Source organism: Oreochromis aureus, linkage group 19, assembly GCF_013358895.1.
Source record: "Oreochromis aureus strain Israel breed Guangdong linkage group 19, ZZ_aureus, whole genome shotgun sequence".
In the NCBI taxonomy this organism is placed as follows: domain Eukaryota; kingdom Metazoa; phylum Chordata; class Actinopteri; order Cichliformes; family Cichlidae; genus Oreochromis; species Oreochromis aureus.
The window spans coordinates 22,617,102-22,644,795 of record NC_052960.1 but is presented as its reverse complement, the minus strand read 5'-3'; the positions used below and the strand labels follow the sequence as shown (position 1 = coordinate 22,644,795).

Below are 27,694 nucleotides of genomic sequence, written 5' to 3'. Positions count from 1 at the left end.
CATGGGTGCAAATTACAGGAGGAGACAATAATCCAAACCCCCTCCCTACACCACCTTTTTTAACCAGTTTAAGTGGTTAGTTTTGTATTTCATTTCCAATTTATTTCTACTTTACCATTGGACCATCCAGAGCACCAGACCCCCCCCCCCAAAAAAAAAACAAAAACAAACCCAACAACGAGTGAGTCCAAAACCACTTACAGGTGAGAGTGAAACAGTAGACCCTGAAGTAAAACAATGCAAAAAAGATGGGCAACACAGTATTTTAGTTTTTAGATAAATCTTTAATTTTTCTTTATAAATGGTGATTCTTACAGTTGTCTGCAAAACCAGTTTGAAATATATTATAGTTCAATACAGAAATCCCACAGTATAAGCCATAACTGGGAAGAAAGGCATTGCCTCCATTATCTGTAACTAAAAAGCAGCAGAAAATGTGCACTATAATCATTTTAGTGTGTGATGTGTGTGGGATCTAAAATATTAATTTGCATGCTTGTAGAGCTACGCAGCAAACTTTATTATGTCATTCTTTAGCAAACATGGCAAAGAAGACTTTCTGTCTGTAGAGGCCATCCTCTAAACCTGACAGGAAAAATAACTTAAGATAATTAATAGTATTTGGAACAAATACAATTAGTGTGGAAACTCTTGGAAAATATACAGAACATAACTCTGTAGAAGAAATCCACCATTACTGGATATGTTAAATAAACATAATGCTGCTATATTTACAGATGAGTGCCCAAAAGTCCCATTGTTCCAAGTACTGACTAAAGGTTTGATTCAGCAGGACGTAAGTGGTACAATTACTATTTGACACTAGAGGGCGACAAAGACCCTCTGGTAAAGAAAATATACAACTCTTTATAAAATGCAAAATGAGCTCTTAAGAAAATTAGGACCCACACCATTAAATTCAAACAACTCCAAAACCTTTCAAAAAAAAGCAGTTTCTGAGTGAAGCATCATCCATCCATATCCAGTTGCAGAGGTCTCCTTCAGTCTTTATAATCATGTTTATGATGACCCTTCTTCAACAGTACCAGCTGTTCCATTTGTTTTCTCTGCAGCATCTACAGTTGGAAATGTACACAGAATTAGTTTGTCTACATCCAAAAGAATTGTACAGAAAAAAATATTTGAGCTATTTAGGCAAAGTAGATGGCAGTGTTAGCTATTTGTTCCAAACTGGAAAACTATCTGAAGTACTTGATGGTTGGGCATCATAATCTCAAAACATACATTTTCCCCTGAAAAACTATTATGTGTTTAGTACACTTGGTTCACAATGAAATACCTGGTGTTGGTCTATTAAATACTTTTACTCACATTACCATCGAAGGATCTGCTGTACCTTGTGTATTGCCTACTGCTTAGCAAATGTTAGCATAGCATTTGGCTAACAAGCTATAGCATACAGTTAATATGGGAAACTGCTAATATGCTCCTTCACTAGGAAAGCAGCATGTGCAGCATTGATCGCTAAACTGAGTAAAAAGGCTCAAAATTTGCATTGTGCTTGACCCTTTTCTTTCTCTATACTGTCTTTTCTTTCTTTGTTTAGGGGGGGGTTTTACACCCACTCAAGATCTTTATGTGTACAACATGCGCCACATCTGGTCACTCTTTGTTTCTACTTGTCATGTGTTGCATGCCTTTTTAAAAAATCTGGGCTGATATACATTACCTGTGATACTCTCCTGCTGTGCTTCCTGTTTTGCAGTTTGGTCCACATCTTCACTCGTCTCAACCTCGTTGCCCTTTGTTTTGGGTTTCTTTGCAACAGGTGGTGGCACCCTGGCTCCCTTATTCATTGACTCTGCTTCACTGGTCACCTTCCTCTGTACATCTTCCTTGGCCACCGGCTTGGTCTCAGTCACAACATTCCTGTTGCTCTTGGAGAAGATAAAGCTTGCAGTGCTGCTGGGTGACTTGTGAAGGTCCAGTGGTGACGTTGGAGGCTGCAAGCTGAGGCGAGATGCTGGACTTTGTTGAGATCTGGCTGCTGTCCTCATGCGGATGGCTTCCTGTAGGTTCATGGAACGGTTGGTGTTCACAGCAGAATAAGCCTTTTTCGTAGGGGAGGTGGCTATGGACAAAGATGCAGGAGGAACCACATCAGCTTGGGACTTGGGCACAGTTGGTTGTGAAGGGCCTGTTTCCAGTGGAGGAATGGGTGTAGAAGAGGTCATGATTAGAGATTTTCTGATGGGCTTCTGAGGAGCCTCACCATTAGCAGATGAGGATGGGAATTGACTGCTGCTTGTGACCTCAGCCTGTGGTTGCTGCTCTTCAGCTTTGGGGGTCTCAGGGCTGCTGGTGACTGACCGCAATTTGACCATCTGCAGGAGGGAAGGGGTGACAATTGGCATAGGTTCTTCTTGCACAACTGGGGTAGAAGTCTGCTCTTGGGTTTTATTCTCTGTGCTCAAAGGAATAGGCTGCTCCTTAATGCTGGCATGCCCCTGAACTGGTAAAGGTGGAGGTACAGGAATGTTTACAGGTTCAGAAGGAGCAGGTACTTGAGTCTTTTCTGGTGAAGATGTTTCAGGTGGTGATGGTGGTGGTATTGATACTTCAGATGGAGGTGAAGGTGAGGCCTCCTTTGTTGTAAGAACATCAGTTTTGGGGGCCTCTACAGTTTGTGGAACATAAGTTTTCGGAGCTACTACCTGAGGTTGTGGGAGAAGCTCTATGGGAGGTGGAGGGGGAATATTCTGAGGGGGGATAAGAACACTGTTAGATGAAACTGTGTTAGCTTCAGGTTCAAAGGAGACATTCTCTTGTAGAAGCTCAGTCTTCTGCTCTGATGATTCTGGCTCTGATGGCAGGGGTGGTGCAGGTGGATTACTTTCTGGTGGAGCGAGCTTGATGATGGGTTCAGTCTCTTCAGAGACGTTAGATATATTTTCTTGACAAAGAGATGTAACCTCTTCAGAGGACGGAGCAGACACCTCTTTGAGTGGCAGATGTGAGACCTCAACAACTAGAGGAGGTGAGACAACTTTAGGTGGTGAAGGAGATACTAATGTTACCAAGGTAGAGGAGATGTCTTTAACAGGTGGGGCCACATCTTGAACCACGGGTGAAGGTGGCTTTTTTGGTATTACAGGACCAAACTCTACAGGTGGTGGAGGAGAAAGTGTCAGAGATACCTTAGTTGCAGCAGGCAGAACCTCTGTAAGCGGTGGAGGGGGAGCTGTATATGGTGGGGGAGGAGGGATATTTAAGGGAGAAGGGGCTACCCCCTGAGATGTACTGGACTTCTGAAGTTCAGGCTCTGTGATCACCTTAATGTTGTCTTTTTTCACTACTGATATAACCGATGCAGTCGTGCAAGAGGAGTCACTCCTGAGGGAGGGCTTTGGTGGAACCTGAACAGGTATACTGGGTGAATCATCACCAAACAGTGGGGGTGGAGGAAGAGGAAAATCTATTTCATCTGGCCCACTGGGGCTAACTGGTGCCAGTGGTGGTGGTGGAGGGGGCCAGGAAGATTCAGGGGATACAACTTTTACTGACCTAGTGGAATTGATTTCTGCGGTCTGTCTGGGGAGGGGCTGGGAAACATGTTGCACCAGAGGAGCAGATAGCGCTGGGGAAATGTGAACTAATGAAATGGCAGGTGCTTTATCAGTGTTAGTCTTTACCTCTGTAGCTTGGCCAGTTGTTTTATTAGCTGCTTCTTCTTTTATTGCTGCAAGTCTTTCTTCTCGTCTCTCTACAGCCTTCATTAACATTCCATTCAACATATCACTTACTCTCCCTTTCTCATCTCTACCACGTCCATTCAAATCTACATTCTGAGCCAGTCTTTCATTGCTATCTTTGCAAATCTCTGCATTCAAAATCCCACTTTCTTGAACTTTCTTCAATTCTAGCACATGTAGGGATCCATTAACAGACTCTGTCGTTACTGATGGATTTTTGTGCTTTCTTTCTACTGCCAAGCTCTTAGCCGACTCCTCAGCAGCTGCAGAAGGAGACTGCCTCTGTTGTCTCCGGTCCTTCGGGTTCTTCTTTGCAATAGCATAAGTCTTGCCAGGGGCCGGGGGTCCCAGGATCAGCTCACATGAACGCAAACTATGGGACCACACCTCAGGTGGAGGAGGTGGAGGTGCATGGACTTTAGGTGGTGGAGGGATATTGAAAATTTCTATCAAGGCCTGTACAGAGGGACTGACAGTGTCTTTTGAATCAGGTTTACGTTCCTCAGTGCACTTATTATATTTAGATGACTCTGACTTAGTTGAAGAGGATCCAGCAAATAAATGTTGAAGCTTTGCTAAAATGCTGTTCTTATGCTTTGGAGATGAACCGTTAGGTTGTTTAGTGAGCTGTGGGGATGTGCCCTCTTGGCTCTCCTCAAGCAGTTCTCGCTTCTCTTGTGAAGCATCTTTCGAAACCTTTTTAGCATTCTCTATTTTCATTGCCTGCAGCTGAGTTTTAAAGGGACCGACTGACGAAGAGCCCATTGAATCATCAAGGGAACTGGTGTCTGCATTGTAGCCAGGGCTGTCCAGAGTCTTGGAGGGATAAGGGTGAGATTGGTTTTGGTCACTTTCCTCACTTGGGGCTGAATTGCTGTGGAGAGACTTTTCTCCTGGCAGGACCCTAATCTCTGCCGGATAACGGGGCTGGCGCTTCATTTTACTGTGGAGGGAGTAAGAGCGGCTTGGAGGAGGAGGGGCCTTTTTTGGCTTCGTAACAGAGAGGCTACGCACAAACTGCCCGTCTTTCTTAACCTTATCTCCCCTGATGGTCACCCTGCCATTGGAGGTGGAGGCCGTGCTTATAGAAGAGTGAGCATCAACTTTGTCCTCTTTAGCAGAAGCATTGCCATTTCTCTTTTGCCTTGGGGTGCTGCTGTTGGAGATGGTTGAAGAGTCAGATACCAAGGTGTCGGACGAGTCAGAATTGCTCCAACACGACGTGTCAGACAGATTTGGAGGATTGTTGCGAGAGGCAGAGGTGATGGTGGACGATTTGGAGGAAGTGGTTCTCACTGAAGATGCTCTAGAAGAAGCACGGGACGGAGCTGGGCTGGAGAGCAGCAGGCTGCTTTTGCTGACAGTGCGGACACTGTTCCGACTACGCCCACGGCTGATCTCCACCACATCGATTGCGGGTGGCAAAATGGCATTGGGAATGATTTTGGACATGTAAGCAGCCTGGGGTGACATGGACATGACGGGGCTGGGGAGCTCCTGTTGAAGGCTGGAGGCAGTGGTCAACCAGGGTACAGCTAAAGACCGAGGCCTCTGATCATCTTCCAAGGCGGGACCCAGGCGGTGCAGCAGGGCGAGATCATCTCTATGACCAGCATGGGTAGCACCGAGCTGCCTGACATTTTTCTTGTTGAGAGGCTGGATAATGCTTATGCCTGGAATACTGGCTCCTTTTTCAGACTGTGATCCCACCTGTTGCCCATCTGTAGCTGGACTGTGATTAGTCTCGCCATTAAAAAGCTGTTCCTCATCTAACTTTGGATTCAGTGTCCAGTCAACTCTGTCCAGACCTAAAACAACAGCACAACCTTTCAGAATTAAGATATCTAGTTATGCACTGATCATCTTTCTTGGAATCTGCAACATAAACATCTTAGATACTGTGGCAGTCCTGAATAGTTCATATAGTTCAAAAAGTCACTGCATACCCAGCTCTCTCTGAACATGATGTGGGATGCCCACAACAGTCTTCCTGTGGCGTCTTCTAGTCCTGGTCTTTTCTGACTTTTTCCCAGAGTTCAAAGGTCTGAATGTTGAACCTGTAGAGCGGATAAATGTTTGGCCACATGTCATCAATTAAATGTTTTATGCAAGCATGTCACAGCGCGTTGCATAACAACAAAGAGTGGATATAAATAGTGTTTTGGCTTGTGGTTAATTTACCTTGCCTGGTGAGTCCAGAGCGGGAGGATCTAGTGGACACTGACGATTGCACAGAGGCAACAGAAGACGTATCAGGAATCGTGCTGTCTGTCATAAACCCGGCACTTTCTCCGTCTGTTTGAGCCGTCATTGTCGACTAGCAAAAACAGAAAGATTACTTTTATTACATTAATAAAAGTTTTAACAAATCGTTTGCGATATAAAAAAAGCAGAAGAATCTGTATATAATGTGTAACTTACAATTGTGCTTACGCTGTCCTGGTATTCCACTCCATTATTGGTTTCTGAAAAGACAAGAACATTTTTCGATTGATAATGGGAATTTTTATTTATGGAAGTGTCGAAATCTAGGGAAGAACAAACATGTACTGGGTATATCAGTAGTTGGTTTTATACCTTCCTCCTGCATCATTTTCAGTCCTTGCAGGGCCTCAGTGTGAAGGTCCTCCAGGTACTTGGGCCTGCTGGACTCAATGAACACATTCTCCTGGAACAACGGGGGTGCCGGGGGCTTTTCATCGTCATCTTTCTTTAGGGCAGCTTTAAAAAAAAAAAAAAAAAAAAAAAAAGATAGGGAGAGGAGATCAGTCCAGATCAACTCAAAGCTCTGTGTGACTGTAACTGTAGATGAGGGGGACCATATGGACAGGAGGTTAGCATTCAGGTGACTGTCAGGGACATTTAAGCACAGGAACAGTATAGATGTTTGAGGGTTAACACATGAGAGTGTGAAATGAACAGACCGAACTCCAGTTCTTCTCATGCAGGATTAGACACAGTGATCCTCAAGATGGGATTATCATACCAAAAATCTGCCTGCAGCAATATATGCCTGCTGTTTTTTCCCAGCTTAAGCATCATTTAAAGAGACAGTAAGAAGGACACTAATTAAACTGCTATGGCATCTCAAACGATGGATTCAATCCAAAGTTAAGCATTAGTTTCAGTCATGTGTGAAACTCAAGAATAACAAAAACCTGAGTAACCTATTCTTAAGACCGTTATATAAAATTCAAGTTAAGTTAATGAGGCTTTACTTTTAAAAGAGCAATATATTTTCTTCATGAATCCGATAAGAACTACACATAACGCCCATTTGACATGTCATGTAATACCTGCAGTGCTCTCATGCCTCCATGGCACAGTCTGGGATTGTTGGACTAGCAGCCTTCTACGAAGGTTTTATGTAACAGCAACAGCTGCCCTACTTTTAGCTACCTGTGCTCCTAGCACTCTCACTGTAAGACCATGCTGGAATTAACCACGTGCTTAACAGTTAAAGCTAATTCTTACCTTCCTCTTCTGTAACAGCATTATATATACTCTGGTTAAGGAAATCCTAATGTACAAAATTGAAATTCTAGTTGTTCTGTTTTAATATTTTTCTTTTTATGACAAGTATTTGTAACTACTGTAGGAGGAAAAAAAAATCACAGCATTTTATATATCTGCAAAGTAAATATTATAGCTCAACAGTGGTTTTTTATGGTCTATAATGACCAGACTTTAATTTCTTTATTGCCTGCCATAAGCAAGGCAGCTGATCGAGCCTGCGTGGTCATTTTAGTAAACACAACCTGGGTAGGACCAATTAGTTTGGATCTTCAACCAATAAGATCAAACCTATGTTGCTCTCACTCACCTCTTCTCTTGGAAACTGTGGGAAAGCAGTAAAAATTATTGGAGTTATTAGTCAGAAGCACCACCATGATCTTTCTTGTGTCTTCAAAAAGTTGACTAAAAGTATGTCCAAGTTATAAAGTTAAACCACATAAAACACCCAAAAAGATGATCCATTCAAAAATCCATAAATCCTGGAACGATCACGACAGCATGAATATGGTGCTTGTTATTGTCAGTTCAGGTCCTGGCCGAGCAGAGAATGTCTCTTCAGCCAATGGACAATCAGAGCTCAGACACTAATCCTCAGCAGCCTAATTCCTGCCATCCCTCTTCCACTATGTTACCCCCCTGTCAGTGCTCAGTAAGATACCAACCCACTATCGTGCCCCATCTGCAGACTAGCTCACCCAGGATTGGTCAGTCAGGATGCAGAAATCAAACATGTAAACATTAATGCAAAGAGCGCTGTTGTCAGGGATTTGAGGTAAAATAGGCATGCCTTCAGTAAACAACACACCACGTCTTTGTTAAAATACACAATTTCATTACAGAACTCTAAAACCATGGTCAAAATTTCCATACTTCCTCAGACTTCATCAGGATAGACACTATAAAGCTGCCTTATAAATTACTTTTTTATTAAATTGGCATTTTAAAAATTTATTTTTATTTTTTATTTTTTTTAAATATACGCCCTTCTCAGCACAACTCCAAAACGATCTGTCTCGCCTCTGGGATCAAACCGTGGATATTCTGCTTGTTAGGCGAATGTTTAATCTACTACACTAAATTGTTTATATAAAAGTTTATTATTTTGCCACAAGGGGGTGTAAGTGAATTGAAATGACTAGTCCTGAAACAAGATTAAAAACATGTTTAGTACAGGCCTGCAGCTCCACAGCACATGGTGACCCATGTGAAAAATACTCCATTGTTTCCAGAAAACACTACAATAATTTGTTACTATGCAGCCTGAATACAGAGAATGGCACAAGGCCTCCTTAGTCAACTGTTAATTGCTGCTATCCGGAGGGGCACCAAATACTTTTCAAGAGAGCTGTTACAGCGTCACATTTCTGTCGACAAGACTTTTCTTTCTTCAGTCTTTCCATTCATTTTATTTTTCTAAATTTACTTTTTTTATTTATCACTTCCCTGGTGCGCTGTGCACACATGACATGGAGCACATGACATCTGAACAAATGGAAAACGCTCCCATGGTCTGAATCCTACAGAGTGTTACAAGAAAAGAAATGAATCACATGTGGAACCAGCATATACGAAGGAGTAAAAACAGATCGCCAGCTTACCAGAACTGGCTGCTCAATACAACGCAAAGCTGATACGCTTGTGTGTAAAGTAGTAAAGTCAACTTAGTATAATGCTTTATCTTTTTACTGTGAGAGTACACACTTACAAGGAAAAGCCAGGAGTTATGGTTGAGAATAACTGCACAGTAATAATGACTTAAAGTATCACCGGTTTGGCAGTCACATTGTAACCATATTGGGTCCAGTCCATATTAATCACTGGCATATTAAAGACACCATCTGTCACAGCTGGATTGAGCAGGATTGTGTATTAATGGGCTGGTAGTGTTGGTGATTACATACATCCCCCACCTTAAACTGATGTTTACGTCTCAGATTTGGTTAAAGAACCAAATCAAATGGATTGAATTGTCATCAAATTCAAGTTTGAGTCTTCAGCCTCCAGCGAGGAAAAAATAAAAGTCAGCTCAAGGAGGGGTGGTTTAATCATTATAACATATATATAAGAGTAAATTTTAAAGAAGAACATTTTAAACAAGCAAATATTTAATGGCGAATGTGTTTTTGTGCATAATGTACTTTGGATCATCATATTAGGCGAAACAAATTACAACCAGAGACACAGACAGTTTTGAAGAGCGGTTATGACACACAATCAGGACAATCAGTTGGAAGTCTGAATGGCTATTCTACGTTAGAGGTGAAACTAATTTGTTAGTATTAATATCTTCAGAGCAGAAATTTGGCTCTTTTTAACCAAACAACCAGAACTTTAGTGTTGTTGTAAAACAGATTAACTTCTTTTTGCAGCTCACCTGTCTCACCACACGAGCACAGGCATATGTACATGTTTTGTCAGTGAATCGATGCTGACTTTTCACTAGAATACAGGATACAGGTGAAAGTCTTTAGCTTCACTTGCAATGTCGCTGAACGTTCATGGATATTTTTACTCTTCACTCTGCTTGCTACTCTTCATCTGATCCAGTCCGAAGAGTCTTATGATTGAGTCCAATTTCTCCTTTGACGATTGAAATTATAGGAAGATTTGAAGGTCCTTGTGGCTATTTGGTCAAATGACACCAAAAACATTTTCACCAAACCCAGCTTCACTTTTCAAACCAGACTGCAAAATTCTGATTTACTGCAGGAGAGAGTTCACAAGACTCTAAATTCCTTAAATTTTGGCCTATTATGCTGTCTACCCGTTTTTTTTTCTTGCAGGTGTTGAAGGCCATCCCAGCTGCCACAGAGTGAGGGGCGGGGCACACCCTTGACAGGTCACCAGTGTGACCAGTATTATTTAGTGTGAACCACACCCCCATGCCATCCGTCTTATGCATTATCTTATTTTCTGTCATATATATGGCTGCTCATATTAAACATGATGAAAACTTCAAATAAAGAAGTAAATGTACAAGTAATCCTCATGAGCCAGCCCAGACTTCAGGTGCACAAGTCTGGTTGTGAGCAAAAACAGATTCACACACCTGCTGTTTAAACCTTATGCCAATAAAAGAAGTGGCTCTGAAGGAGCTCACTTTGGACAATAGATCAATGAAAGGACTGCACTGAGATCAATAAGATAACAATGGCATGACTCATGGTTGAAAGCAAAGTTACGTTTGAGTCCAAGAATGAAAACAGGGAGCAGGAAAGGTTTTGATTTTGGTTTTATATTTCCAACAAATCTTATTTACATACTCAGTTTTAGGTCATGCTATCCAGACTACCGTCCTTTTTAGCCTAGATTAGCTGCACAGCAGGCTAGAAACACTTTTACATAAAGCGCAACACACATACTGACACAATGTAGCGCTGATGCAACTCTTCCTAGAACTGCTTCATGGGAATCAAACAGATGCAAATACCCCCCCATCCACACACACCTCTCCTCCCTGCCCTAACTTGCCCCTCTCTCTTGTTTTGAACCACCAGTCAGACAACCATGCAGAGACATTCTCTCCAGCTCTGAGGGTGCTGTTTGCCAGGTGCTTAAGCTTCTCTAATCAACACAAACCCAACTGACAGTGGGAAAGAGCTGAAAGTTCACCCTTTATCTCAAGGACGATATGTGTAGCCTCGATCTGCTGGAAGCACATCTCAAAGAATCCCGGTCTGAGCCTGCATATTCCCTTTTCACGCTGGTGGTTTTTTGTGAATTAAACATAAACATCGGAGGTGAAAGAGAAGGAAGCACGAAAGGTGCTGTGACAAGGACCGCAATGTAGGTAATAGATATACCTGCATCATGTGGCACTGAGTGCTACACCACAATCGGTATGCAAGACAAAGACCAGATGTATCAAATAACTCAGAAAATCCATTAACGGTTTAACAACAGTAGATTGTCTTTTGGGTGTTTTTGGAGGGGGGAGTTGGTAGGTCGGTTACTTTTTAACGCCACAGTCAATGTCACCACATCCGTTTACATCCTGAACCTCCCCACAGCAGGGAAAACTCAGTGCCAGTCACATAACAAAAGAAAACAAAAGGTCTGTTTGAATAGATTTAGCCATAAGCAACAAATTAAGATCTCATTAAAACGTAGAATAAAATGGAAAGTATTCAGGCCTGCTAGAGCCTGTTTGATGAAAGCAAAAGCTTAACTGAGATTCATATGTGAATACAAATCAATTAAAGGTGTTGAGAAAATAAAAAGCCTTAATATTGTTAGTACGACAAGTAGGTGCTAGAAATAGCTTTTTCTATTTTCCCCCCACTTTTTGCAAAAGTGGGCGCAGCATTTTAGCCTCACTTTGGGTTCCAGTTGTAGTCTGGTGGTGACTCCACCACTCTGGACAAAACAGAAATTTCCAGCAATCACTGCATGAATCCTCAATAATCTGGTGGTAATAGTATGTTGTTCCCCACAGGATAAAGTCCACAGTCTTTCTCTAGTAGACCAGCAGGTAAAAATTTAAATGTGTTATGTCGAATACTAAGAGAGCAAATTCCTTATGAACACTGGCTGAACTTTGGAATTCTCATAAACATCAGGGATTAAAAATGTAACTAGCCCCAAACCAAATACTGCAGTCCCTCAAATGGCCACTTGAGGCTTGTTCTAAGAGGGAGCCAATCTTCATAGGCTCACATGTTAAAATGTCTCAACTTTATAGCTTTATAGTCATTTCCAATCTGGCAAAAAAAACAAACAAAAACAGTTTTGGCCTGTGGCCTGTATTTATATAGCGCTTTTCTAGTCCCTAAGGACCCCAAAGCGCTTTACATATCCAGTCATTCACCCATTCACACACTGGTGATGGCAAGCTATGTTGTAGCCACAGCCACCCTGGGGCGCACTGACAGAGGCGAGGCTGCCGGACACTGGCGCCACCGGGCCCTCTGACCACCACCAGTAGGCAACGGGTGAAGTGTCTTGCCCAAGGACACAACGACCGAGACTGTCCGAGCCAGGGCTCGAACCGGTAACCTTCTGATTACAAGGCGAACTCCCAACTCTTGAGCCACGATCGCCGATGTGCTGTAGAGAGTTTTGTTCTCTACAGCACATTTTCTACAGTTCCAGTCACACCTGAAGTCCAGGTGTCACCTGCCACTTTGTTAGCAAAGCTGGCGCCAACATTAAGAACACATAAATTGGTGGTCTTACCCAAATATGGTCAGTTCTCTCTCAATGTGATGGCCATACCTGCAGCCACACAGGTATGAAGCTGATAACCTAATGCAGCAACACTTTCATGCAACAGCAGTAATCTCAGTTTTATATACACTGATTGGGACATACCAAGTTGAGCGCTATCATAGGGGGGCTAATTAAGAATTTATCTCAAATGTTGTAGATTTTCTTTGACTTATCATTTGCCTATTTGCTTAGACATGTTGAGTATTACTTCAAATTAATAATATTAAGTAACTACTTGTTAGATGACTTGTTAGTATTTGTGTTCCCCTCATGTGACAACTTGGTCTGGTCTGATCAGCTAGTATTTAAGCCCACTTTGTATCTAACGCCACTATTTTTATGACTATGTGTCACACTCAAAAAAAAAAAGAAACGTATCAAAGATCAGCTGCACAGAGCTGCTATCGCAACCTCATGTTTAACATTAATAACATCTCTTCAGAATAAACAAATTGACACCTCTGGGAACTGAAACAACAGTTTCTGTTGACATAAACTGGGCAGGTACCTGCGTTATACACAAGCAGAGTTTGCACTTATGAGAGGTGCAGTCCCTGAATTCATCCAGAAAGAACAGCATGCTCTCATGGAAAAACCACATTATTAATAGTCAGCACCATGCGCATGTTTGGCAAAATTTGCTGCCCCAACACAGTTATCTTTATTAAGGATGTCACAAGTGTCTGCTGCCTAACATCACTTCAAAATGTCTTGATTTAACTACAAAAGTCATGAGTGGTGACTCACAGACCTGTCCAAGCGCACAGTTATCAGTCTCTCTGTAGACTAGCCGCAGTGTGCTGGCAAACATTTTCCTTTCGTGACAATAGCAATAGCTGGTACTGTGCCATACTGACACGTCTGCATATCTTGACAATGAAACAATGCAAAGATATCAGAAATAATGTTGCTGTTGGCCGTCTTGCTTTAGTTTGGTAACAATGACACCAAACATTAGAAGAGTGCAGAGAATAAACTTGGTGAAATGAAACCCAAGCACGTTATTCAGACTGGGACTAGAGGGCAAACTGGCACTTATTAAAACGTTCTCAACACTTGAGCGAACTAAATATGATCACATGGGCTACCTGGGTGTGGTGACGCTTCATCTGCTGAAATCAAATCCTACTAAAGCCCTGTCATTATAAATAAGCGCGTGTGCAACTGTTTACACGTAGCCAAGTCCACCAACACTGACATTCCCACAGCGTCGACTTGGTTCTCACCTACATTCACAACAGATTTGGACAGTTCATTTGTGAAAGTCGTTTTAAGCCCAAAGACGATTTTTAGGCAATTTCCTCAAAGTATCACAGAAAATGACGCCATCCCTGCTCCAATCAAAAGGCACCTTTTCACAAAGACACTAGAGAATGAAAGCATGCTTTAGAGATTTATATTTCCCTGAGGCAACGATGTGCAAAAAGCAGTTACTGACTTCCCACCATGAGAAGAAGAAAGTGAAACTCTATCATAAGTCAGTTTTTTCAAACCTGTTCTCCTGCCCTTTACTGTTATTGTGTCGTGCTGCAGTGCCAAAGTCTCTGTTCTTTGTTACAGAGCATTTTAAGAGTAAAACCTTTCAGTTGACTGGAAAAAAAGGCCTATTGAAAACTACGCCTCCCACAATCCTGTATTTTCCTCTACGGTGTACATGTAAATGTGTTGTAAGGTCTTGTTCCGCATTGTGTTTTATTTCTGCTACCATCCCACCACTGGCAGTTTATTTTCTTCCCAGATACTCCACACTTTCTATAAAATCCAACCCAGAGTTAAACCCATGAAACCGGAAAACCAGACAGTGGTATCAGCACTTGTGTCACAACGGTTTAGTTCTGTTAGTTCTGCTTCTCCCAAGCAGCCTCTAAAACTAAATATTCAACAAAGGAAGTCTCATTAAATGGCTCATAGGATCTGAACCTGGCATGAAAACTAAACACAAACTCGCACACACAAAGGGCTCCCTATTTCTAGCTTCCTTAGAGAGATATCTTAAAGCTCAGGAATGTGAGGAATCTCTGAGGGAGTGTTCAGAGCAAACAGGTGAGCGTACCTTGTTAGGGCTATGTGACCTAATTATCCTTAAACAACCTTGTTTCCATTTAAAAAACAAGGGGATTCCTTTAAAAGGCCATTTTAAGAGAAGACAGAGCTTGACAGAGTTGCGTAAGAGACGCCTGTCTGGTTTTGACACAGGACTGGGTAAACTGAGAGCATGACAGAGACATAAATCACTCACAGACATGTAAACAAAGACCCAAATTGCCATTTAAGTCATTCCACCAATCGAGGTGGATCAACTTTCAAAGACAGATATCGTCTGCCCACTGGTCTCGAGATGAATCAGGCAGAAGTTATCAGAAAAGACAATGAACAATTGATGAGTTTATAAGAGTGTAAGGCCTCAGAGACTAGACTTTATCAACTCAAACCTGCTATTGGACAGTCACTATCTGGTCAAACTCCATGGGTCTTCGTTACAGAAACCATTTCCATTCCAGCAAATCAGAAAATAAACCAATACAAACTTTAGACCAGGAATCTAGATCAACCTGTGATCAAGTGAAACTGAAAAGTAAACTGATTATCCAACCAGCAGGTTAGTTGGTTTGGATTCTTAGCAAGTTTAAGACATGCAGTATCACTTCAATACAAAAACATATTAATAAGGCTCGGTATTGCTCAATGTTTTTCGTATTATGCAATCAATTACAATTCTGATTTACCCTGAACAGAATTATGTGCTTGAATTTTAATAATAATAGCTTAAAGCTCTTTTGGCTAGTTTTGACAGTTTTCAAAATATTAAAATTATGAAACCATGTGATGGGATTAATACAGTTTATGTGGCTGATAAACAACTACTACACTAAAAGAGCTACTCTGAGACATCTGAACAACAACTAAATACCTCAGTCTTGAAGATTCATAGTTTTCTGTGATCATTATCTCAGGAATATAATGAGGATGATAATGATCACATATTGTATGTAAATCCATTGGCTTAGTTATGGGTGGGGTAATTTGTGAGTATGTGGAGTAGATCCTGTGTTTATAAAGAAAGAACTTGGCTGACCTCAACTTGGCGATAACACTATAACTTGTCCTTTTGATCATTTATGTTTATCCTGTTTTCAACTCCTCTCTCCATTTGTTCCATTCCCTTCCTTTTTCCATCTCCTATTTTTTCCCCTCACATTAATTTGAGGATTTATTATTTCCTCATTTTATGACCAACAGGCTTCCACATTGATAAAGAATTTCCCGTCCATTTCAAATCATTAGTGTACCACAAAACAGCGTGTAAGCTACTGCTAAAATGGCCCTGACGACGCCCTACATTGATCATTTCAAACACATGCTGGCTGTGGAATAAAGGCATTTTTTTCCATTTGAACAGTCCCTATAGTGTGTCTGGGCTTAAAATAGCCTTGTGGTTGTTTGTGTCTGATAACCAATCTAGATTTGACTATACTTGATATAAAGTATAAGTTACCTTGACTTTTCAACCACTAAATTCTAATCAGTTCATTCTTGAGTCCAAGTCTACCAGTTGTTCAAGAGATATCATGTTCATGAGAATGGGACGGGCATAAAGTTTACACATATGGACAGACATCACATCACCAGAAGTAAACGTCCTCACATTTTCACACGGCACTTTTTGTTACACACCACTCAAAATGTTTTGGACTACAAGTAACATTTTTACCATCCATTCATGCAGACTCCATACAGAAAGACCCAACCAAGACATTCAAACGCAGAACCATCTTTTTGTAAGGTGACAGCGCCAACTAATGCATTACCATGCCAACCAATACTACATCTGACCAGTGTTCCAGACCTCTGAAGGTATCCTGAGGTATCAGTCACTAAGAGATGAGCAGAAGAGCCTTTAAGGCAGGGGTCTCCAATCTCAGTCCACGAGGGCCGGTGTCCCTGCAGGTTTTAGATCTCACCCTGGGTCAACACACCTGAATCACATGATTAGTTCATTACCAGGCCTCTGGAGAACTTCAAGACATGTTGAGAAGGTAATTTATCCATTTAAATCAGCTGTGATGGATCAAGGACACATCTAAAACCTGCAGGGACACCGGCCCTCGTGGACTGAGATTGGGGACCCCTGCTTTAAGGTCTTTAAGCTGATGACGCAAACAGGTATTTCCCACACTGATAATGGTTTGGCACATAAAATGTCTAAATATTGCAGGAAAAGCCTATCAAATTCTTTCTAAAGCTTAAAGTTAGGGCATCTAAAATGTTTCACCACAAATGAGACATACTAAGATGACTGTTGAGGATTTACTGAATTGTCAGTAGCACTACTGTGTTTGCCACTGTTAGCTACTATTAGCCTCTGTTAAATATTGCTAGCCTCTATCAGCTACTATTTGCTGCATGGCTGAATAAGTCCAAAGTCGGAATTTCTGAGTTCCAAGTCAGAATATAAGTCTGGAAAGCCTTCTCAACTCAGATTTCCCACTTGGAAGGTCGGAGCAGCCCCACCAATCCAACTGTTGTGTATTTATGAATCACCAAATAAGTCATACGCAGAGCACTGATCATACTCTATACATGAACATGATGCAATTGTTTTAAATGCAAAAAAAAAAAAAAATTGCTAGTCATACATGAATCACAAAACAAATCCTGCTTTTCATCACTTTTTCTGAAACAAGTTCCAGTATCTGGGACACAGCATAAAGTCTCATACAACGTGAGAATGTAATCAAACTGTTTATCAGAGGGAAAGTGGGACACTCAAGACTAATATTAGCTGGTATAATGTTAGATTACAACCAGCTGTTGTTTTTTAGCTGGCTCTTTTCTGATCTGCTGACATTAAATAACTGCAACAATATTGGGTAAAATAAGCATGCTTGTGCACGTTTGTTTGTGAGAGGCCTGACTCCAGTTCAGAAGACGAGGCTTGAGGTGAAGAGAAAGAGGATTTTTAGGATGCCAGTGGTGTTGTCTTTTGCCTTCTTGCATTTTCACTTCTTTGGTTAAGGTAACCTATTCTCTGACAATAAAACTTAAGTATGACCCTTGATGCCCTGAGTCAGAAGGTGCAGGCACATTCCCACGACGGCACACAAACACTTACAACTACAGCACGTATGTGGCTGGTCTCTAGCTACATACGTAAAACACCACTAGTCTGAAAGGAGATGTCCTTCCCAAACACTGTATTCAAATATGAAGAAGGAACATGGTGACTTCCATAAACCATAAAACCAACTCCTATTTAATTTTTAAAAGACAAATTATAAGTTTATTAGAATGCCTTATGAATACAGTATCCTTCTTTTCTAATAAATAACCTCAAAACATTACTGACTGTACCTTTAAGGTGACAATATCTAATAACAAAAACGCACTGGCACTTAAACTTCATTGTGCCTGTCGCCAACGCCAGAAATTGTCACATTCTCTTTTATTAACAGAAAGTATTGTGCTCTGATAGGCATCCCTGCACTCTTGTCTCATATACTCTGACCCGTATGTGTACAGTGTTTCAGTGCAGAAAGAAACAGTATGCATGGAGAGATCAGAAAAAGCAGAACACCTTGTTCCTCCCTCACTGTAACAGTCCTGGCATGGCTTTTAATTAACTGGCACAATGCCTGCCATACCAGGCATTTATTGGGCAGGAGGCCCCTCTGGCATCAATACAGATCATCATCAGGGGCTCAGCTGGAGGTATTAAATTTTCTGGGCAAATGTGTTACATTGCACCACATCTTGCTTCCGTAATAAACCTCCTCTGGATGCGTTTTGGGAACGCTGAGCTCCTTCTCTAATCTGAGGAAGCGTCTGCTGAGAAGCTTGCAGCGGTTGTTGCCAGCACCAACAATCGGCACGGCATACACACGCCATGTTCATTGCTAAGGGCTCAATAGCAGCGTACATCTATACCTGGCACATGAATCACAGTTAACAGTCAAGAACCCTGGCTTTGCAAAGATAAATTTATGCAACCTTTAGGCTAAATTTATACTGTTAAAAACATTTTCTGAGATTGCTTTCACAATAATGTCCGTCCAACTTTCTTTCTTTTTTTTTTTTTTTTAATCCAAAAAGTAGTGGTTCTGTGCATCTGTAGTCGAGTGCATGTATTCAGAAGTGTAGTCTTGACCCATGCCCAGTGTGGGAGTCAGCCTCTATGCCAACCTTGGCAGAGCAGAACTGCCTTATCTCACTTTAGAATTTACTTTTTAAACAAAAACTGCAGGGACCTAACACGAGTAGCTCAACAAAGTGCAAAGACTGTGTGACGCAGTCCAAAAATGCATTGACGTCTTTATGCATGCATCCATTTATGATCTCCCAAAGCCACAGATGTGACTGAAAACAAGTCTATACATATTCATCTAATGTTCTGGGTATAGTTAGACGATGTCAGACTGAAGGAGTCTGGATCTTATGGAAATCCCCAACGCCTCTCACCATTGCACCAAGATTACAGCTCCAACTACAAGAAACAAGAGGAACCTCCTCTGTCGTAAACTAATTAGCTGAGACTGCATAAGCACATGCCAGACAAAGACACGTTAAACAGCCCTGAGCAAATGAAACACCGTTTGTACTTGGTTTTAGCATAAATAGTCTCACTAAAACAAGGTTCCGCTTGTTTGTGGAATGTTTTTGCGTTTCAGGTCTGACTGCATGTAGGTGTGATTAATCAGGGTATAAAACTAACGTTAGCACCTACAGTTCCCACCAGACTATGCTGAAGACAATAGTGTTCACAGAGAAAAAACAGGACTGGTATATTGCTGCAACTCTGCAAGCTGCAACAAGATCTGCAGAGTACAGCTCAGGGGAAAGTCTAAGTGTTCCCAGAAGTTTCTTAAAGGAGACCTAGTGTGCTCATTCCCAACGCCATACTTTTAGTCATGGATTCTACTAGAACAAATGGCACGAGAATGAAGCCATTTCAGCACTTTCCCCCATAAAGACTACGTCTGACGATCTCCCTTGTAGCCTTAATGACGAGTTTTGACACCTGGTTTGATGACATGGTTTCTCCAAGGGTAGCTCTAGTAAGGCAGAGATCAACCTCACTAATTTCTGACTCACACCTAGTCAATTTTGTTTGGGAAGGCCTAAAATATGAAAGAAACCACTCAGTTCAAAAAAGAGAAACAAGTGTTACCCCTAGCAGTCGTCCAAGGGGGAGGCTATCTTCTGACTGACTGCCTCTCACAAACTGAATGCCTTGACAGCAGATAGGCGGGGTTGTTGTTTAGCTTTTGTTTACTAGGATCACTTGCACATGTCCTCATTATTTCAGGCTAGGGCTCTGTTTATATGCGCATTCACCATTTTAACAGTGCACACTACAAAGATGACAGAAAATTAAAGAAAAGCAAAAAAGGTCCCCTTTAAGAGATTGCGAGTATCTTATGTACTGCCTTTACTGAAGCTGGTGACTGTGAGGTTAAACCCCACTATCTGCTTAGAGTCTGTCCTGTTTGAAAGTGTGCCACAGTGCTCCCATGTAACCTGAAGATGAGGTAAGCAAGCAATGGAGTCACAGAACAGGATGGACAGATTTCTTCACAGCAAACAAAGTGTGCTGAAGGTCAGAAGGCGAGGAGTAAGTCAGTCTGTTTAAACATCCCTCCAGAAAGCAAACAAACATACCTGGGAACCGATGCGCAGGATATCAAGCCGGTTCCCAGGACTTTGTCTTTACCCATCACAGATGACACATTAAAAGAACATACTGCTCTAAACTGGTGCAACAACAAATCACTTCACCTCATCGTAATGTACTTAGTCTGGGTGACTTTACATTTTAAGAGTCATTCCTTCCTGACAGGTACACGTTTGCCTGATTCATGTCAGTACAAAATGTAGATCAACTGGCACCGCCTCAATGGAGACGGGGAATTTATCAGCACAACAATAAGCATGCTTTATGTTTTGGATTTGCATGTCTGTCAAAGGTACCTTATGTCATAATTTGCAGTGCAAGAACAGACTTTATGAAGGATGGTTTGATGTCCAAAATTGTGGCTAACCTGCTGAAATTAAGATGCAGTAGAAGAGAAACTACAGACTGTCTTACTTAATGACTGAGCTATACATAATTTATATGTTTACGGACAAGAAAAAAACCTCTGAGTTCTAAAGTGGAATAATATGAAATAAAAAGTATAAAACACAACGGGAAACTTAAAATTAAACAATGTTTAGACTGATCATTAAAATAGTTCATAAACTATCAAAAATACAACATCAAATGAGACCATGTGGGATTTTACCATGGCTGTTGCCCTGCAGATGAGCCTGCCTTCCAGACTTCTGTCCTCCCTTGTGTCCACCCTGATTCCCAGCAGGGTGCCCATCCAAAGCCAGGTCCAGAGCAGGACCCAGCCCTGGGTTCTTCTCATTCAGGCTGAGATTCTTCCTCCTCTTACCCTTCAGCCAGCCCAAAGCGCGACCCAGGGAACGAGTACGCTTCTTCCGCCCCTTTTTGCTGTGCCTCTCGTGAGCAAAAATGTTGACCACGTCCTGGGGAAGCAGGTCCCCAAACCCCAGTGAGTCACGGTTTGACATCCCACCTCACACTGGAGCTACACCCTGAAAAACAGGAAAGATATTACATTTTAGTTTTCATCCCAGCAACACATGCACCAGCGCTCAAGAAGAGAGAATGAATGAAAGACCCGAAAACTCTCTCCCACTGTTTTTCCCCCAATCCCAGTAACAATCAGCTTGCAGAGAGTAGAGGCCTACTTAGGGTGATAAATCAGTCACAGTGAGTTTTGAATGAAAAGTCAACAAAATGTTACCTTTACTACTTGTCAGAGCTGCCCTGTCATTAAGAAAACTCAACTTACTGCATAACAGAAACCCTTTAAATTCATTGTTCTTACAATAAGTGTATTTTCTTAGTTTGATTTCCTGAAAAATCAAAAGATGAATATCCCTTATTGTCATATACTTCCACATGTGTGTTGTGGTTGTTTACATTTCAAGTTAAAGCTTGCGGTAATGCTTTCGGAAAAGCTTGACACTACAAATCTAGAATTACTGCCTTTTGCCTGCACTGACCAGACAAGCTGCAGTTTGAATCCATTTCTATCCAGGTTCATGTCGCAAAAGCAGGCAAGACAGTGAAGGAGGGAATTAGGTGTATCTAAACTTGGTCAGCTCAAAGTTGCATCCATGACATTAGAACAATTATACTGTAACCACAGCTTCAAGGTGAGCACTGGCCCCTCTGTTGCTCAGTTATGGCACTGGCTAATGATGAGCTATCATTTCATAACATAGCTGACCTTTCACCTTTGACCTCGGAGATAAATAATGTCATCAATTCATCAAGTTCAAATCATGTTTGTGGCAAATGTTGGAATAAAAATGATGTTATGCGAGGCCTACAGTGTCCTTGACCTTTGACCACAAAGCAATAAGCAGACATTTGTGGCAAAGTTAAATAAAGTCCCTCGATGCATTTGTGAAAATATGACATTCATGATAATAGGATAGATGGACTTCTAGCCTTGCATTTGTTTGCATCATTGGTTCAGCTGTCTAATCATGTATTTACAATAGCTTGATTTTATGATGTAATGATTAATTCAAATTCAAATTCAAATTCAAATTTTTATTTGTCACATACACAGTCATACACAGTACGATATGCAGTGAAATGCTTACACAACTGCTCGTGACCTAAGGAAAAAAGAAAAGGCTATGAATAAGATAGGAAATAAAAATTAAAAAGGGTAAATTTAACTAGGAAGGAATAAAATAAAATATATATATGAATTTGTTGAAAATAAAATAACTGTACAACACAAATTAGAATGAAGGGTAAATTTAGCTGGGAAGGAATAAGATAAAATATATATGAATTAAAGTTTAAAATAAAATAACTGTACAGCAAAATACACAATACACAGTATAGAATTATATAAGAATGTATGAAGAAATATAAATATATATACAATAACAGCAGCATTTTACAAGTATTAAATGGAAATGGAGAAATATAATGGGAGAACAATTGCTACCTGTTTGGTGGCTAACATAGATCCAAAGCAGCAAACAAACACACAGACAACAGAAAATGTGACCTCTTCATAAGCACATGGGCACAACTCTGGGCAGTAAAACCTAAAAACGACTACAAATATATCCGACATGTATCCCTGGTAGCAAAGTCTATTTTACTCAGACCACTCCTCCTGTGTTTGTGTTTGTGTGTCTCCGTGGTCACTGCTCATTCAGCCAACACACTCCATCCTACACAGACCCCCTCCAGCCTCTAAACCAAACTCCAGCTCTACAAAGAAAGAACTGGCACCGCTCCCTTCATTCCATAACGTGGAGTCATAATTCACAAAGCCGCACCCGTAAGCTCACGCACTGCATACATACAGGCACAGCAGCATGCTAAGAAGAGCAAAAAGAAGACACAAAATAAACACCAACCAGTGAGTGTGTCTGTTCGCGCACTTTTTATTGTCATCCCTCATTGTTTTCCTTTACTCTTGTTTTATTCATCATCCACTGAATGAGCTCATCGACCTCGCTTTGCTTCCTTCCTCCGCCCGTCACCTTGTTAAACTTCCCTACTCTGAGGCAGATTTCCCAGCCCTGCTCCTGGGGATCTGTAAGCTTACACTGGACTTTTTCCAGCTGCGGTTTTTATTAGATACTTATGTCCAAATCATAGTCTGAAAATAGGGACAAACTCTTAAGATGACAGGAGTTTGTAAGCAGACAAAGAATTAGGGAAGACGGGAGTTGAGTCTGAGCAAGTAAATTATGAATCCCCCGGTGCAGTCGACAAAGTTCAGGCATAAGTTGTTTTTTTGGCTGCTGTGCTGCTTTTTCCAAAAAGATTTAAGTAACGTGTGAGTAACACAGCCAAACATGTTTCTAGGAACACTTTGAACCTTAAGTTGGTGAGACATGAAACTAAACCACACAAACCCAAAGTCATGTTCTCTGAGGATTTACAAATGGGACTTTTTCCAAAACAGCCTCTCATTATCAAAAGTGCAACAGGGAAGGAAGACGACTCTGGCCTGGGTGCATCATGTGGAAGATATTTAAGCAGATGTGCACTTTTAAAACCAGATGTTTGACATTCTGTTTATTTTCTTTAGTCTTGGGTCAAATCTTGACAAAGTAGGATTCTCATGAAGTAAAGAAAATAACACAAGGAAAACATAACATCAGTTCACACCTGACTCGAACTAATATCATCTTAAGGTTGGTGCCAGTTTGGAGTGTTAAACACCAACTGGGAAGTAATCGCAGAAGTTAAAAAAAAAACATCTAACATGTGGATCAAGGTCTTAAGGTCTGCATCCCAATCCCTTTTGACCATCCCATGGTCATCACTTTTATATTACAATAAAGGGGGGTCATGCTTCTGCTGTAGTTACACCAAGACTGTGAAATTATTTCCAATGTGACTTCAGACTTGCATCAACTGTGGCTGCTTTTGAATCTAAATAGAAGATGCACTGCTGGAATTGCAGCTTTTAGAGCACAGATTAGAACCCAATCGTGGGATTTCCCACTTCAAAAAAAAATTATTTCCCTTGGATCTGCCACAAACTAAAGCGATATCCATGTCTCCTTTATGAGGCTGTGGGAAAGTAACCTTTAATGTTTAAATATATTAGGTTTTCCGTTTCATAGTTCTAATGTGAAGCTGTCACATTAGAAATAAACAACATTATAAATAGCAAATATATCGGGCATCATGGTGGTGCAGTGGTTAGCAGTCCAGCAGAAGGCCCTGGGTTTAGATGTAGTCTGGGGCCTTTCTGTGTGCAGTTTGGATGTTGTCTCCATGTCTGCCTGAGTTCTCTCCAGGAATTCCGGCTTCCTCCCACACTCCAAAGACATGCATGTGGTTAGGTTAATTGGCGATTCCAAATTGGCTGCGTGAATGGTTCTCTCTCTATGTGTGTGAGCCCTGTGATAGACTAGCGACCTGTCCAGGGCGTACCTCTCACTCTATGACAGCTTGGACAGATACCTGCCTCACACAACCCCAGACTGGATAAACAGAATTATATGGATGGTTAAAAATGTAATTTATTTTACCAGTCTGTGCCTCGGTGCATTATATCCCAAGATTAATCTTTTCCTGTGGCATTAACGTCATGCTTTCTTTGCAATAGTGTGGAATTTTACTGTTGCATTTTTCTATTGTTTGTTTTTTCACCCATTTATATCACCACTTTATCCTTATCTGGAGTATATGACACTCATAGGGATTATTTAATGTGGAAGAAGAGTCATATGACGTGTGTAACACACCTTTCTATGTGACCATGAACGGCGCCTGAGAAGCGGAAAGCCAGTCTAAAGAGAAAAGGTTGATAACCGCTGTCATGATATCTGTTGCCTCCGACTAGGAACAACAACAACAAAACAACAACTAGGACTTTAGGTTTTAAACGCCCACTGAACTCAAACACTCGGAAAGTTGGAGCAGACCAACCAACCCCAAGCTAGCAATCAAAGATGGCAGCACTGAATGTAAACAGTAGTTGGGTTTTTTTTTTTTAGTTTGTTTCTTTGTTTGTTGTTTAAATCTTGAATTAAAAGACGATGTGTCTTTTTATGCAGAGCACTGATCAGGTTCTGTCCATGAAAGTATCATGCTGTATTTCTAGTAACACCTGAATGACTTTACCTCGCTAAGAACCCAAACAAATCCTGTTTTTCCTAGCTTTTTTGGAACGTGCTAACTCGAGAGTGACGTCACTTCCAACTTGCAATATCTGTGTTCCAAGGTATCTGGATGGCAGCATTCATCCTTGATGAAGCCAATCCTTGCAGAGATATTTGAGTCTAAACAATGCCGCTTATATGGAAGAAAGAACAGAATTAATTAAGTTTCTGGCCTCACCAGAAAGAAGTTTGCACCAAACTCATGCCTGAAGTATGCAGTTCAGTCTGAGAGGCTTAAGATGAATACTTGAAGAGCTTGAAAGCTTTTCTAAACATTATACATAATGTGGGTGTTTTTGAAGGAGTTTGTTATCTTAATCTGGACAAGCTGAACTTGTGATCCACTGCCGCACATCTGAAATGACAAAGTGCCTGTGTGTGTGTGGAGCTGGTGCCCCATGAGGAGTGAGCTGCAGTGAAAGGCTAGTAAAAAAGAAAGGGTATCCATCCTTTTCAGAGAAAAGTACAAGGCCTCTCCCTGCACTAAGCCCTGTGTTTCTCCTGCTCCAAATTACAGTCATTTGGGCATGACTAACATCCATGCATCTGCACTGGCTTCAGCCGCCAATAATCAAGACGCCTCTCACGGGAGAAGAGGGGAGTGCAACAACTTCTCGTGTTACTTCCCCCTCAGAGGGAGCAGAGCAATACTAAGAAGTCTAGGATGTAGACGAGACCACCCAGCGGATCACTGTCTGTGCAGTCTGGTCACAAAGAGTTGACTCATGCCACAATTGCAACCTGCAATTTTCCATTTTACAAACAAATCTAATTTGGTGACGTACACAGTGGAGTTTCCTTTAAAAAAAAACAAAAAAAAAAAACTTCACTGTTTGTTTCTTTCGTTCATGAGGAGATTTACTAAATGGTTATTTAGGTTAAAAAAAATTCCTATCACAATTCTTTCTCTAGCAAATAAGCTTTAAACACACCATTACTTTTCAAAATAAAGCATCAACATGCTAATTACAGAGCTGCTTTATTGCCCCAGCAATTACTAAACACCAAACCTTTGTTAAAGTTGACACACAAACTCGGGGCTCAAAAGAATCTAAAATCAGAGCATTTGGGAGGATTTGTAGTGACACAGCACATGTGTGTGTATAATATATTCAGAAGAGATCACGATCAAGACATAAGCTGATTTACAAACAAAAACAGCTGTGTGCCCTTTCTACGTGTCTCCCTCTCTCTTTCTGACACACACACACACAAACGAGCGCGTGCGCACACGCGAAACCTGCTGTGGCTTTTAAACCCAGCCCCAGCCTGCCAGAGCAGGCATGTGTTCCAACACGCTGTTTACTTATCCTTTACAAAAGACGTCAGGCTTTGCGTTGGACAGAAGATACCTCTCTAACGCAGCAAACCTCAACGTGGTGTGTCAATACCTGCAGAGCGACTGACATTGACAGCAGTGTGTACACACCAGCATGAAGTAAACAGGAGCTGATAATAGTTTACACACTCTTGACAAATAGACTGAGAGACTGAGCATATCTGAAAAGACGATTTATTGATTATGCACTACCGACCGCTACAGTATACGCCATTTGGACGCAATGTTAAAACCAGCAGCTGAAGTACAGACATAACTAATATGCGCCAAATGCACCAAATAGTATATGAAGAAATTAATCAAATGGACGTTTGAATTAGCTTTTGTTTACCTTGGGTTAAAATTTACTTTCCCATGTAATTTGTTGATTTTTTTTTTAAAACTATTTTGTAATGTTGTTGTTGTTAAAGCTGACCTCATGACAAACTTTGAATATCATTCTTCATTTGCATAATGAAGCAAAAATGCAAAAGAAAAAAATATTATTTATGTCCAAGTACATACAAAGTTACATTTATAAACAGAGAATTAAATAGAAAAAGTAGATACACAGTAGCTTATATATGTTCAAAGGTAAATAAATATGCAGTCATTTTACAGATCAAGCAAATGAAAGACTGCTTTTATTCCTAAAAATATATTTTTTACTGCATTTTTCTGGCATTTATTTATTTATTTTGTAGTTTTTGACCACTTTGGTGCTACACAGTACCACCCATCCAAACATTACTGCACATCGAGTACACAACTCCATGGCAATGGCACTCCCCAGTGTCACCAGAGTCCCCCAGCAGGACAATGTTTCCCACCACAATAGCTCATCTGGTTGATTTGAAAAGAAAATCTTGCTGCAGCCTGTCCAGTCCTCCTCACTGTCTCCTTACTGTCTACTGCCTCATGAGGACAAGGAAAAGACAAGAGGGTCTATCATTGATATAGACAGCCACCTCCGAAATGTGTACTCCTCACTGCACTAGCTAAAGAAAAACCTGCCTAACAACACAGTCCAAGATATTGACCCCGACTTCCATGCTCTTCCTTCTCTGTGCCTGTTTGGGATATGCTGCAACAAGCCTGATCCAGAGGCCCCACCCCACAAGGACCAAAGCTGTCCATGTCCCCTAGAATAAAGAGCTGTAGTGTGGGCATGAGGGAGACCTAAATGATATCAGGAAGGTGGGTTTCAATGTTGTGG

General features: G+C 41.2%; 1 protein-coding gene across 1 annotated transcript in view; it reads right to left on the bottom strand.

The window, feature by feature from the left end:
• Positions 1–263: 263 nt before the first annotated feature.
• Positions 264–27,694, bottom strand: part of LOC116322294 (uncharacterized protein KIAA1522-like) — a 32,079-nt gene continuing 4,648 nt past the window's right edge. Inside the window, exons 2-8 of the mRNA XM_031742326.2 lie at positions 20,717–21,035; positions 6,291–6,434; positions 6,135–6,178; positions 5,895–6,030; positions 5,660–5,770; positions 1,691–5,521; positions 264–1,076 (exon numbers count right to left, since the gene is read on the bottom strand). Of these exons, the coding sequence (XP_031598186.2) occupies positions 1,021–1,076; positions 1,691–5,521; positions 5,660–5,770; positions 5,895–6,030; positions 6,135–6,178; positions 6,291–6,434; positions 20,717–21,011 (4,617 nt within the window). The 5' untranslated portion in view covers positions 21,012–21,035 and the 3' untranslated portion in view covers positions 264–1,020. The remainder of the gene's footprint in view (positions 1,077–1,690; positions 5,522–5,659; positions 5,771–5,894; positions 6,031–6,134; positions 6,179–6,290; positions 6,435–20,716; positions 21,036–27,694) is intronic.